Raw genomic sequence first — 15725 nt, 5'->3', positions numbered from 1 at the left:
TGATATTGATTGATTGATTGATTGATATTGATTGATTGATATTGATTGATTGATTGATATTGATTGATATTGATTGATTGATTGATATTGATTGATTGATTGATTGATTGATTGATATTGATTTATTGATTGATATTGATTGATATTGATTGATTGATGTTGATTAATTGATTGTCCTGTCCGTCTCGATTTTTTGATGTTTACTTGCTGTATGATGTTTTCTCTCCAATCCACTTTTTTGTTTTTCTGTCCAACTTACTCTGAAACATCCATCTTCACACACCCCTTTAATTTCTGTTCTATAAAAATATGTAATTTTATTTGTTTTAGGTTTTTTCGAACAACATCAAGCGATGGCAACACATGGCGCATGTGATGTATCGTATTTAGAATTGACTATAAATCATTATTTACTTGTGACTAACGGAACATCATACGAAGTGAACTCAAAGTGTATAAATGGAATTTTACCAGTAACCTATTCGTGGAGTATGCTCAGCTACCAAGTCTTGGGTCTCTGAGTGGTAAACTATTCTCAGTCGATGGTATAATGTACGTGGCAATAGCAAATATAACGGAACAGCAGCAGCAGCAGCTCCAAAGGTTTGGAAAATAAAAGAAAACTGTGTAATGTTGATAATTTTATTTCCTTTCAGTTACATTATCATATAATGTACCTCATTTACGATGACCAAATATATAGCTTGTCTCTTATCTGTGAATGTTTGTAAGGTGATGGTTAGTGGTGTTGCGCATCGACGCCATATGGTGCTTACGCGAGGCAAGGTATCATACATTATCAGTGAAAAATGCTAATTTATCGATTCAAATACAGGATATGTTTTTAATAGTTAATACAGATTTAAATAATGGTTTTAATGAATGGACTCAAGAAAATGATACGTCATCAATGGGTAAGTGCGTACAGGTTTGAGATTGTTATAGAAACGTATTGTAGTGATCCATCCTAGAGTTTGGTTGCAAAGGAAGCACTTCCGGTTCCTTGAGATCTAATGAATATACTAAAACCATGGAGAAATAAGAGTTTGGTTGCAAAAGAAACAATTCCGGTTCATTGAGATATAATGAATGTACTAAAACTAATTCTATTTTAATACAGTAAAATATTTTTAAAGACCCATTGCCTACAAGTTGTGACTTTTTGTAAAAATAATGCATATGTATACTTTAAAATCATTAAACCAGGTCATTCCTTGTCTTAATTGTACGTTTTATGGTATGACAAGAAGAGAGAAACAATGCACTACCCAAGTAGATCGCGGTAAATGTTCTCTCGTGGACGGTCTTTAGGCATAGCCTAGCTAGGCTTGTTTTGTAGGCCTAGCTGGTAAACATCGCTAAAATGATTAGAATCGACTTATTTTTCACATTTTTAGTCGCATGCAACGCGACTCCACAGCTCACTATGTCGGTCGGCTGATCGTCGGTCGATTGGTCGGTAAACACTAACTCAAATTTGAGCACGCGACTGCAGCCATGTATATGATCTTGTTAACCGTTAAATGAAGAAAAAAGGTATCTGAATAGGACCATATAGTATCTACTTTTACATTAAATGTAGTTTGTGACCTTTAGATCTATAAAACGCAGGGAATGGGACTTTAGGTTTCGGCAAAACAAGCATCATAGAACTCGAATTCTATGTTGTTTAGTTTGTTTATTTCCAAATACATAGAGGATTGTCATTTGTTTATTTTTTTCACTTTTTCAGTTTTACTCCAATTTATGTTTTATTTAGTACCGTTTTTCTTAGTTAAAACAGATTTCCAGACAGGTTTTGATAGCTGGGCTCAAGAAAATAATGATGACTTTGATTGGACACGGATGAACGGCGCAACAGACTCAACAAACACTGGACCAACAAGCGGCCATACAGAGGTACAGAAAACTTTGTAGGTGCTAGAGATTTATTGGTAATTCTATATTTGATACAATAAAATATTGTACTAAATTTCAAAATACCATTTTGTTTATTTCCAACATACTTAGGTGATTATTATGTTTATATTGAAACATCATTGCACACAACCGGGATGTCAGCTCGCCTAAGAAGTCCATTACTATCAAACAGCCAAAGTACTGTATCTTTATCATTCTACTATCACATGTACGGAGCTACTATTGGAAAACTCAACGTTTACAGAACGTCGAACTTGGGAGACGAACTGTTATGGACAAGAAGCGGTAACCAAGGAAATACATGGCATTATTCGGGTACAATAAAATGTACACACAATGGTTATGGAGACAACTACATTGTGTTTGAAGCAATTAAATGGAGTAACGACACTGGTGATATTGCAATTGATGATATTTGGTGTCGTGGTATGTAACTTTAAAAAGTTGTGATATATTTTGTTTAAAGATTGTGGAATTACAGTACTGTTATACTACGGTCATAGTACTAATAAAGATAAACAAAACTAGTCCCAATATGTTCTTTTGTAACCTATTTATTCTGATACAGGTACGGCGGCCGGAGAATATCTTGAAAAAGAATAGAATCTTTTACACATAAACATCGTTCGTCTACGGATTGTGTCCAAAATCTACAGCCCAGAATTTGCGCTCAATTTCTGTTTTTTTTTTAGTTCAAACAGATTTCCGGACAGGTTTTGATGGCTGGGCTCAAGAAAATAATGATGACTTTCATTGGACACGGATAACAGGTGCAACGGGATCATCAAATACTGGACCAACAAACGGCCATACAGGTACATAATCACCGGACGGGGACATGCCTAACAATAATTGTACTCTTCTGGGCTAAATTTGTATGTGCTCAGAAATCGATTGAAACGACCTATAAATTACTCAAAGAGCCGGGCTTCAAGGGGCTACCCCCACTATTAAAAACGGATCTGCGCCGTTGCATATACTGTTTGGTGCTTGGGGATTGGAATTATTGATAATTCTATTTTTTTTTTTATAAAAAATTGTACTAAATTTCAAAATACCATTTTTTTTCAACATACATAGGTGTTTATTATGCTTATATTGAAACTTCCATAACTGAAGGGGAGTCAGCCCGCCTAAGAAGTCCATTGCTACCACCAGGCCAACGTGTATCTTTATCATTCTACTATCACATGTACGGACCTATTATTGGAACACTCAACGTTTACAGAACGTCAAACTTGGGAGACGAACTGTTATGGACAAGAAGTGGTAATCAAGGAGATTCATGGCGTAATGCTGTAATACAATTTGAGAAAACTGGTGATGGAGACAACTACATTGTGTTTGAAGGCATTAGGGAAAGTGACTTTACTGGTGACATTGCAATTGATGATATTCAATATTGCTGCAGTAGTATGAGTAGTATAATTCCCCGTTCAGTCCAATGAATAATTCATAAATTAATTAATGAATATTAGTATATTAATTATGAGTGTACTATTTATGAATAATTAATTAGGGGTGGGGGGGGGGGGTAGTTTTATGAATATTTAATAATTAAAATGGTATTATTTTTGAATAAATGAATAAATTAATTTGTTTAGCGATCTCAGTCCAATGAAGAAGTAATGAGATGTTTTAATATTCATGAATATTAATATATTTGTATTAATATGAGGGGTGTTTTAATGAATAATTAGTAAATGAGAGATAGTTTTATGTATAATTTTCAAACGTAATACATGTATTACATAATGTTTAAATAAATATTTACATTTAAATATTAAAGACAATGTGCTTACCTTCATTGAGAAGTCTGATGTACAGTTTAATGAATAAAATCCACAAGTTTAATCAGCTTTGATTACTGTTTTTTATGTTTGTATAAGGAATCATAACATCAATTCGCTGTCTTTCCATGGAATTAGTTTACATGTGAGGCGTGGACAGGTCATTTTTTGTAATTCTGTGATTTTAGCGGGTATGTGACGTCATCCGGCAATGAACCAATAAGATTCCTTATAAGCCTAATGCTAATGAAATTAGAATTCGTTGTCCTTGTTGAGATATTCAAAGATATTAAAAGTTATTTGATTATTTTATTAGTTTTTTATCCTTTTGTTTTTTCGTTTAGTTACATAACCGCATTATTTTTTAAGGGTATTCCTTCAATATATAAAGATGGTAATAAATAAATAAATAAATAAATAAATAAAAATTTTAAATAATGTGCTTACCTTCATTGAGAAGTCTGATATTATAGTATATTTTAATGCATAAAATCTACAAGTTTAATCAGCTTTGATTACTGCTTTTTTTTATGTTTGTATAAGAACAAAATCATCAATCAAACATCAATCCGCTGTCTATTTTTTTCAAATCCTGTGATTTTAGCGGGTATGTGACGTCATCAGGCAATGAACCAATAAGATTCCTTATAAACATAGCGCTAATGAATTAATCTACCAATCATAATTCGTTGTTTTTGTAAGCGTAGCGATCTCAGTCCAATGAATAAGTAATGAGATGTTTTAATATTCGTGAATATTAATATATTTTTATTAATATGAGAGTGTTTTAATGAATACTTAGTAATTACGTTGGTATTTATTCTATGAATTATTGAATTAAGTATGATATATGTAAATTATTTTATTTTTAACACGGTACCTGATTTACTATATATATACAGATTGTTAATTTGAAAACAGTACAGTTTTCCTGCTTTAGATTTTGAACATTTAGTCATCTGTTCTTTATCCTGCTGTTATTATCTATCAGGATGAATTCTACTCAAAATCAATCCGGTAGTAAGAGAGTTTTTTCTTCTTCAAAAGGACAGAGTGCTGTATCTAATCCAGTAAAGATACACAAAGTTTCACATCAACACGGCACAGCAGTACCTTCAAATTGTATGACGTGTTTAATGGCGATTCAACCCCCACCTCCAATGAACGTTGATTTCAATAATGTATCTAATACTGAAGAAGACGAACATTATAGATCGAGAATAATTTCTGAAGAGGAGAGGATTGTATATGACGACACGTCATCGGTAGTTGACTACCACCTATTTCTGGCAAGAAAAGCCGATGTAGAAGATGAGGTAGAAGATGAGATGTTTGCAGAAGAGTACCTGAACCCTGTGCTGGAGGCGGAGATTAAGAAAGAAACTACCGAACTTGAGTACAAAGAAATAATGAGAACAATTGAGAAGGTTTTCATAGAAGAATTTATATTCATTCTGAATGACATGGTTGAACGTTATAACTTTCACGGCTCAAGATATGAACAACTCCTAACATTTTTTCGCCCAATTCTGGCATTGAAACTTGTGGACAATAGCGCTACCCATTTTGAATGGGCGCTAAACTACTTTCATTTACGTTGTATCAATGTTGATGCGTTCGATAAAGCAATAAAGTTGATTACAAATGATTCAGAACTTTTTAATAAGATTCTTTACCAATTGTAATTTGTACAAATTTAAAATAATATCTTAACACTTTTTTAATTAATATTACATAATTATATAATTATTATTTCTTTTCGGTAAATTTATTATTATTATGGTTATAAATTATATTGAAATAGAATGTGTGTTAAAATAAAGGTTGTGTTTTTTTCTTTTAAAAGCAACAACAACGAAAATGAAATTTGATCTTTGCGTGTTATTTAAGTATTTGATTTATTTTTTTAATTTTCATTTGGGTGAATGAGGGTAATGAATATGAATGAGTACTTAAGAAAAGTATATTAAGATCCTAAGCATCCTGATAGTTTTTGTGGTGTGGACCGACTTTATCAAAATGTAAAAGACGATTTAAATATTACCAAGAGACAAGTTCAAGACTGACTGAACAAGCAATACTCTTCTCTTCTTTCCCTTTTCAGGGAATTTATTGGTTCAAAGTATATTGGCCTTTGGCCCTAATACAAACAAATAAAAATTAACTATAACTTAAGATAATGGTTTCTTCTTTCAAAAGCAAAGTAGACGTATTTTCCTAAATTATAAGTAAAATTTGTGTTGGAAAGTAATAAACAAAGCTTATTAATAGAAGGAAAAACACGAATAAATCTTGGAATAAAACTTTTTCTTAAATCATTGTAAAATGTGCATTGCAAAATAAAATGATATTCATCCTCAACAATGTTCTTTTTACATAATTTACACGTTCTCTTATATCTTTCTACACCCTCCCATCTGCCCTTTTCAATTTCTAGCTCTAATATCCCTAAACGTAACTTAGTTAATAATCTTCTTTGTTTAAAATTAATGATGTTGGTCAAGTGATAACTTAAACATATTTCTTTTTTATAAAGAGAAAAGAGCCTTAACTTATTATGTAAACTAAATTTTTGAATGCATTTTTGTTTTTCAATATCACATAAGCGCAACTTAAATTCTCTCAAAAATAAACCTTTACTATTAACATATTGTTGTAACCATATATAACCAAAACCAGTAGAAAAGAGTAAGTGTTTGACCTGTTGTGCCCAACAATTCTCATTACGGTTAACTTTTCTAAGTTGAAACTCATAACACTTAAAAATGAATCTGTCATGATCTAAAGTAATAATATGTAACCAAAATCTTATAACTGTAACTAAACAATCCAAAGAAAGTGGTAATCTACCTAACTCAGAAGTAACAGCGGCATTTGGTGCATTTTTTCCAACTTGCAATAAATATCTACAAAATTTAGTATGTGTTTTTTCTATAATGTTTGTGCTATCTGACATTCCCCAGATTTCGCTTCCATACGTTAAAATAGGAAGTATTTTCACATCAAAAATATGGTTCCATGTATTAATTGGAAGAAAAGATAAGTTACGATAAATGAATGATTTTAAGCAGAATAAACTTTGATTTGCTTTTTGTTGATTATGTTGCATTGAGTTGTTCCATGCACCATTTGAACTAAAAATAACACCAAGATAATTATACGAATTAACAATTTTTAATTGAATATTTTTATACTTCCATTTTTCAATGTTCCTTAAATTGCGGCCATTTTTAAAAACCATAATTTTGGATTTTGTAGTGTTTACAGTAAGTTTCCAAGTATCACAATAAAGTTCAAGTTTATTTATTAATTTTTGGAGACCTTTCACCGTATCACTAACAAGCACTAAGTCATCTGCATAAAGAAGATGATTCATATGACAATCTCCAATTTGAATGAAATCGTTTACCTGATTAAGTATACCACTCAAATCATTAATGTAAATATTAAAGAGTAAAGACGACAACGGAGAACCTTGTTGTACTCCAATCGAACAATTAAAAGATGGACTAAGTTTGTTGCCAATTTTAACATGAGCAGATAAGTTTTGGTATATGGAATTTATTATGTGTAACATTCTGCCTGAAACACCGATACATTTCAACTTATGTAGTAAAAGTGTATGATTTATAGAGTCAAAGGCACGTTTAAGATCAACAAAACAAACAAAAATCCTACCCCGCTTTTTATCTAAGTATTTAGAGATGAGGGTATCTAAAATGAATATATTATCTGTCGTTCTATATCCCTTACGAAAGCCTGCTTGTTCCTCATGAATTAACTTTTTACTATTTGTAAATTGTGTTAACCTAGAATTAAGAATATTTAAAAATATTTTTCCTAGGATTGGAATTAAAGAAATACCTCTATAATTTTCAGGTTTGTTTTTATCTCCATTTTTAAAAATTGGAACGATTAAGCTTGTTGCCCATTGTTTGGGAAATTTTTCAACTAAAAATATGGCGTTAAAAAGAATTTTTAAAATATCAAAAATAATGTTGGGGGCGTTTAGCAAAAATTCAAAATTCATTCCATCAATGCCGGGAGCTTTTCCACTATTTTGAGAATTAAATGCTTTTTTTATTTCATCCACCGTTATGTCGTGGTCTAAATTATCATCGTCTTCATTCTGTTGGCATTCTGTGATTTTTGGCAACTCAGCGCTACCAATAGACTCATCGTTTTTAAATAGGTTCTTAAAATGAATATAACATTGATTAATAGAAAGTTCGCAAGATAATTTCTGTTTTGTCTTCAACTTCATCCAAAACGTTTTGCTATCCTTTGTATTGAGTGAATCGATAATTTGTTTGCGTATTCTTTTATGAAAGTTATTTTTTTTTGCATTTTAATAGCGATTTATATTGCTTTTTTATCTGAATATAATTATTTAAAAAAGGTTGAGTGCGCATAATTCTAAATCTTTTTAATGATTGTTTAACCTGCATTTTAAGGTTCTTACAATCTTTATCAAACCATTCGTTTCGTTTTGTAGAAGTTGAAGACTTACTTGTTTGTGTATACTTAATTCCTTTACATACGTATTCAAAAATTTTACATAAATGTGAAACTGCCTCATCAATTTTATTTTCAGAGATAGCATTCATAAAATCATTATCAATAGTTTCAATGATATCATGTTCCCATCTGACTTTGGATGCATTAATGTAACTGTTGGACCATTTGAACGTACTCTGGGTAAACGTGTTATCTTCATTGACAATCATTTTGGTGTGTTCTTTGTCTTTGAATTGAATACTAAAGGCAATTGGCATATGATCCGATTCAACACGGTCATCAATTCTTAAATAAGATATTAGTTTAAAGTTGTTTGAGTTAGTAAGAAGGTAATCACATACACTTTTACCTTGTGAACTGATAAATGTAAAACCACTGGATGATTCTTTATCAATTCTACCATTTGTGATTCGCATACCAGTTTCTTTGCAAAATTCTAATATATCTTTACCGTAGCAATTTAGTATACAATCAGAATTCGTTCTACTTTCAATCCGGATGTTGTCTTCCAGAAATAGATTATTGTTCCATGTGTCATTTTCGTCAGCAGATATGTAATCGTCCTCCGAACCAGTTCTACCATTAAAGTCGCCAACTACATATACTATGTCTGATATTTGGGAGCTGTAATGCAAATATTCGTTAGATAAAATGTCAAAAAAGTCAGTTGTCGCGTAACTGGATGTACTTGGTGGTCTATACAAAAAACCGATTACAACAGTGTCGGTTGGGGATAGAGTAATCCTTAACCAAATAATGTTATTCGATGCACTTGGCAGTTCTTCAACGACGAGATTTAATTTATAATATACCATTACGCCTCCACTATTTCTTCCATGTCGACTTGTTTTATCTGGTAATTTTGATATGCAAGTAAAACCTTCAATATTGTAATCGTTCCGATATTTATCCCATGTTTCACTAAAACAAATTATGTCAAATTTGTTAACATACTCAATAAAGTCAGAATCAGCGAATTTGTTATTAATACCGTTAATATTCCAAGAAATACAATCAATGTGTTTAGTGACTTTCAAAAATGGTTCAGATTGTTCTTCATTAGGACCACGGCCAAAACCCTATTTTGTGAGGTTTATGATTTTGTTGTCTTCTACGTTGAATGTATAAACTTCGTCGCCTATAAACAGCTTATCATATCTGAGCCGAAAACGATCGTTGTTTTTGATTGCTTGTTGTATCCTTGGTTGTAGGCCTTTTCTAATTTTACGGACTCTGAAAGTATAATCTTCACCCATGTTAATTTTTGATTTATTTCCAGTCATTTTCCTTTTGAGTGCTCTATTTTTGGACATTATTTCATCTTTTTGTTTGTAGCTAGTAAGTTTTGCTATGATTGGTCGTGGGTTACTTTTGCTGTGCAATCTATGCGCTCTCTCGAAAGCGACCTCTTCGATTTCTAAATTTGTTGTTATATAATCCTTTACCTTTCGTTCGCAGTCAAGCCACGTTTCATTTCTATCATCTTCAGGGATATCATAAATAATGATGTTATTACGACGACTTTCAGCTTCTAGTTTATCTAGTTGTGTAGTTATAACTTTGTTTGTGTTTTTTAGTCTTATATTTTCTTCTTCCAAATCAGTTATTTTTTTAGTAAGCCTGTCAAATCCTTTCGACATATCTCCTTTAATTGAAGCGAAATCAGAAGCTATCCTATCCATTTTATCGTTTAAAACTGTATTCATATCGTTAAGTTGTTTCATACATTACACACAACCATTCAACGTAAATTCAAACAAAACTGGGTACTTGTAAGTGCTATTGATGAACAATGGAAAATGGATTTGGAAAAATAACGTGTATAAAATTTGATTCAGACAAACTGTTTGCAAAATCAAAGGTTTGACTCTAGATTTCCAAAAATCAAAGGAAGTCAATTTTGAAATAGTTGGTAGCATGGTACGAGGAATCGGACTGGAAAAAATAACAACAACTAATCCTAACAAAATAAACCGTAAACCAAAATCTCACTTAATATTTATTTTTTATAAATTTGTCAAAGTAGTTACCCTATTTTAATTCATGGTAAATTTATTTTTCGAATTAATTTAATTTGTTTTATTTTCTGTTGAATTTTTATTATTATTATGTTTGTAAAGTGTATTGCAATAAATTTGTTTAATAAAATAAATTAATTATGTTTTGACTTAATTTATGTCAGTGTAAATTTGTAAAAGTAGTTTTCCTATTTTAATTCATGATAAGTTTATTTCTTGACTTTACTTAATTTTTTCTTTTCTGTTAAAGTAGAATGTGTATTGAAATACATTTTGTTTTTAACATCAACAACAAAAAATGAAATTTTATCTTTGCGTGTTGTTTAATTCGTGTATGATGTTTTTCTAATTTATTTATACCAAAAAAAAAACAAAAAAAAAAAACAAGTTTTTGAATTTGTTAAATGTAATTGCAAACATACATAATAATGATTGCGATTAAAAATTATATTTTGTAAAGTGTATTACAATAGAATGTGTATTGAAATACATTTTGTTTTTAACATCAACAACAAAAATGAAATTTGATCTTTGCGTGTTGTTTAACTCGTGTATGAAGTTTTTGAATTTGTTAAATGTAAATGCAAACATACATATTAAATGATTGTGATTAAAAATATTCTGTTTACTTTTTATTTTTTATTTTTAAACAGTAGTATTTTTAACAGTAGTTATATTTTATATATAGGTAATATTACAAAAATAAACATACAAAATGTATAAAGCATAGACTTATTAAATTTAAATACAATTTCTTTATTTCAAAATGAATTTCATTTTATACGTGTTTTCAATTTTAAATCTTTTAAGAAAGACACAATACGTACTGATATAAAAACGCACACAAAATGAAACAAATTTGAGACGCACGGTTTGTAACGACACTTTCAATAAGAAGGAATATTATAAATGTATTTTTACCAAATTTATAAAGTAAATGCTTATTATTGAGAAATATACATTTTAGATATTAATGATAACACATCTAAAATTAATTAGAGAGATCAATACAATATGGTGTTCATAATAATTTGTTTTGATGACTAGAGGAAACATCTGAAGACATTCAACGAAAAACAAGCGTTAACACCATACCAGTCACTAAAAATGCCACTGCTTTGAAAAAAAACATCTCCCTTCCTACACAGAGATAAATTCTGAACGAAAATAATAAATAAAAATAATTAGTAAACAAAACACGCGCATTATAAATAAAATGAATAATTTAAGAATATTTGTTAAACTACCCACGAACAAAAAACGAAACATACTAACCGACTCATCGTCATTACGAAGTTCAAATAACGAAAACTTTTCCTTGAAAAATCTACAGGAGACACGTTTTACATTTTCTAACTGCAATTCTGTGTCACATTGTGTCGCAACACATGTACATACAACGAGTCCTGTCACAAGTCTGCCGACGTTTATTTTTCTATCGCTCATCATTTGTTCTAATACACAATACAGCGCTTCCAAAGAAATATCTTTACACAATTCTAACACATTAAAATTGTTTTCCAACTCTTTACAAGCACGAATAGTACTCTGGAGGATGGGTGAATCCAAAACAACTAACCCCGTCATTTTATATTCAATGTATGCTAAAACTATTTCCTCTAAATCAACCATAACGCTCGACAAAACAAATGATAATGGATGTAATTACCAAGAAAGTTACAACTTAAAACCTTTATTTTGTTGAACGGAAATTAATGATTGCAGATTAGACATATAGAAATGGATTGAAATTGGAAATCTACATGATCAAAGAAAAGAAACCCATTGTTCCGACAGAAGCTAATGACATTTACAAAGGATGACACACTTTGAATAGAATAAATACCGTATAACATAATTAAATTTTGTCAAGATAGTTGTCAAAAATAAATAAAATATATTATACTGAATTTACTTTGTACATTTATTTATGGTTAGTGGTGGCATATCTAGTCCAAGCTTCAACATATACCAATGGGTGTAGTTGATGTAAAGTTTAAAACGTATGGCGCTCGTTGATTTATATTTAAACTGGATGGAAGTTTGTTCGTAAATTTGTTTTGTATTGAATTTTGTTTGTTGATATGTATTGTTGACGTGGGTTTGGTTAAGCACATCTTTTGATGACAGTTTTTTAAACTTTTATTTTACCTCGACAGACTTTTTTGTTTTTTATTGTCAAAAGATTGAAAATAAAAAATCAATAAATAAATATAAATAAATTAGGGAGCAACAACATTTTTTAACGAGATGGAAAGGGAGTACTTTTTGAGGCAGTTTTTTATTTTTTTTTATTTATTTATTCTGGTTTATTAAAAACAAAGACATGGCAGTACAAAACTGAATTGCGTCCAGTAACATAAACATAAAAAGTATATCAAAAACGAGCAAGATTTACACAAACATCCAATATAAAAATATATATATATATATACAAAATGCATTAAAAAAAAAAAAAAAGAATATACAATTACAAATTTACAAAGATATATATCAAAAACGAGCAAAATTACACAACCATCTAATATAAAAATATATATATACACATAAATTCATAACAAAAAAAATAAAGAATATACAATTACAAATTTAAAAACTGCGAGTAAAATTATTAATTATCCGTAGGCCTATCAAAATTAAGAATTTCATATATATATATTATTGCACTATAAGGTCATTGTTAATCAGGAATGGGAGTGTGGATTTCTTAAATCTTTCTGTTCTACATTTAATTTGGGATATTTTGTTTGCGTTTCTGAGAGATCTACCTGTCGCTTCAGCACGGGTATTGGGGATAATATTACTAAATGTTTCATGGACACTCCTCCCAAACTTCAGAACAAGCTGGAGACGACGGTCACAGAGCCTATCAAGAGAAAATTTCTTTAGGGCTGCAGTGTACGAATAGTACCTCCTCCCTAGTAAAATTCTTAAAAACCTCTTCTGGACCGATTCCAGGTCAAAGCTTAATTCGGAAGTCAGGGAGGAGTGCCAGGTTGGACAAGCATATTCAATTATGGGGCGTATGAAAGATTTATAAATCTTAATTAACTGATCTTCTGGTGCACCAAACCTTTTAAGTACCGACACAATATGCATGGCTTTATTGGCCTTGCTAACGATCTCACCAATGTGTGTATCCCACTTAAGGTTATCTTGGATAGTTACACCTAAAAGCTTCAATTGTTTAACAGTCTCAACTTGGACTCCATTATTAGTCAGTAAATCATAGTAACCAGGAGTTTTGCAAAAGTTAATCTCCACTGATTTACACTTATTAGGGTTAAGGGACATGTTATTTATTTTACACCATTCCTCTAAATTACTAAAGTACGATTGAATAGAGTCCTGACAGTTATTTTTTGAGATATCAGCGAAGGTTAGATGGTCGACAAATTTCCACCTTGTAATGCAATCTGATGCCGAGTCATTGACCATTACTTGAAAAAGGCTTGGGCCAGATTTCGTTCCTTGTGGAACACCGCAAAATATAGATGTCCAACTGGAAATAGCGCTACCATAGAGCACTCTTTGTTCTTTACAAGTTAGGAAGCTACAGAACCACGGGATGATAGATTTCCTGACACCAATTGATATCATCTTACTGATTAGTACCTGGTGACTAATACGGTCGAACGGACAGTTCATGGCTACACTAAATTTCCTCCATGGACAGTCGAATAAACAAAGTTGTTAGTGGGATGACCAATCCAAACTTCAACATATACCAATGGGTGTGTATTTGTAGGTCCCGCTCTCCTGCCCTGTGCAGGAAACATCCTGCCCTGTGCAGAACCTAGTTATTGAACTAAAACATACACATAAACTTATTTATATATGAATAAACTAAAAACCGTAACTAATTACAAAGTCTTAAAACACTGTAGTATAAACTCATGCGCCCTATGACTCTGATTTATCCTTTTGGAAAAGCGAGGGAGGGAGTACCGTGTACGCGTCAACCAAAAGGAAATCAGGGTGTGCAGAAGGACTGTTAAGGCTGGTTTCCTGTCGACGTAAGAACATCACTTTTGTTGCGACTACGTCGATTTGTCGTAAGAAATGCGGATTTTACAGGAAACCGATTACGATCGAAAATTTATAAAATCGACGTAACGTAAGAAAAATGGTAACGACAAACGATTTTACAGGAAACCGATGACCTAACAATTGTTGCGTTACGACGTTTTCTTCCGATTTTACAAGAAACCGGGATTTTTGATCCTACGCTTGAATGAACGCCCTTGCGTCACGTTTCTTACGTTTCTTACGAAAGTTGACTTGAAGTCAACTTTCGCAAGAGACGTAAGCGCAATCGTAACAAGCAACCAATGAGCGACAAGAGTTATGACGTAATGTGTATGACCTTACAGTGAAATATAGCCGGACAATAACATTTGTATGTATTTACCGTACTACTACAATTTTAGCCCACTTTACGATGTTGTACAATGTACATACTTTACAAATGCACAGTAGTTTCAATATAATATTGTTCTAATCAGGGAGTTTACAACTCATATCAAAATATAATACTCTTATTTATGGACGTGCAATAAACAATCCGCATTGAAACCGACATTCTTCTGTTCTATTTGTCGGTAGAAACGTCGCGAAAATGAACATTTGCAACAAGATAAGATATAGAAAGCCCTTGTAAGCAATATAATATTATTATGTAACTTTAAAAAAAAATGTTTGCTTGATTTTGTCAAATTTATATTGTTTTGTCAAATTTATTCTTATTATAGGTAAATAATGGGTATCTTACTGCGTTAGTACTATCTCATGCTCGATTAGAGTACGGTATGCCTGGGCCCATAGGTAAGTCTAATAATAATAGGAATCCCGAAATGATTTGCCGTTTTTTAATTTTGAAAACTATTTAAGGCTAGGCCTACTAAGGCCAGAATAATTAATTCATATTTTGGTTCATACAATAGTGCATAGGCCTAGCCTATTAGCCTGGCTCCTAGGCTAGTTTGATTATATTTTGGTCAAATCCATTCCTATTAGTACAGTATTAATTAAGTATTATTACTAATACTAGGGCCTAGCCTATCTACTAAAAATAATATGTTGGTGTGCTGCACTGACACTGAGTAGCTACAGGTACAATAACAACATTCAACATTTCGCGCGAAAAATGATAAAACCCGCTCTAAAAAGAAACACCAATCATAGATGTTGTTTCAAATACGTCATAAATCTGACCGACGAAAGAAAAAAATTTCAACTTTCGTAACAACACTAAAATCGACGTAAGCATACGACGTGTGTTTCACAGCCAAAATTTCAACTTTCGGGAGCAGAATAACTACAGATGTTTCTCTGCGGCCTGACACGATCTTGACTAACGTCAACGACGTCAATTTTTTCTCAACTTTCGTAAGAGACGTAAGAAACGTATGAAACGCAAGAGTCGTTGCAAAATTCGACTTCTTACGTCGACAGGAAACCAGCCTTTAGACTCAATAGC

The 15725-nt window shown here is 31.5% G+C and overlaps 1 protein-coding gene across 1 annotated transcript; it reads left to right on the top strand.

Annotated features, from left to right (window-relative positions):
* Window positions 1-2054: 2054 nt before the first annotated feature.
* On the top strand, window positions 2055-3368 carry LOC140047681 (MAM and LDL-receptor class A domain-containing protein 1-like). Its single transcript, XM_072092718.1, has 3 exons — window positions 2055-2346; window positions 2613-2735; window positions 3001-3368. The coding sequence occupies exons 1-3, from the start codon at window positions 2055-2057 to the stop codon at window positions 3366-3368; spliced, it is 783 nt and encodes a 260-aa protein (XP_071948819.1).
* The last annotated feature ends 12357 nt before the right edge of the window (window positions 3369-15725 follow it).

The sequence above is a fragment of the Antedon mediterranea genome, chromosome 4 (assembly GCF_964355755.1).
Source record: "Antedon mediterranea chromosome 4, ecAntMedi1.1, whole genome shotgun sequence".
In the NCBI taxonomy this organism is placed as follows: Eukaryota; Metazoa; Echinodermata; class Crinoidea; order Comatulida; family Antedonidae; genus Antedon; species Antedon mediterranea.
Note: the sequence above shows the minus strand (reverse complement) of the source record. Positions and strands in the feature narration are given on the sequence as shown.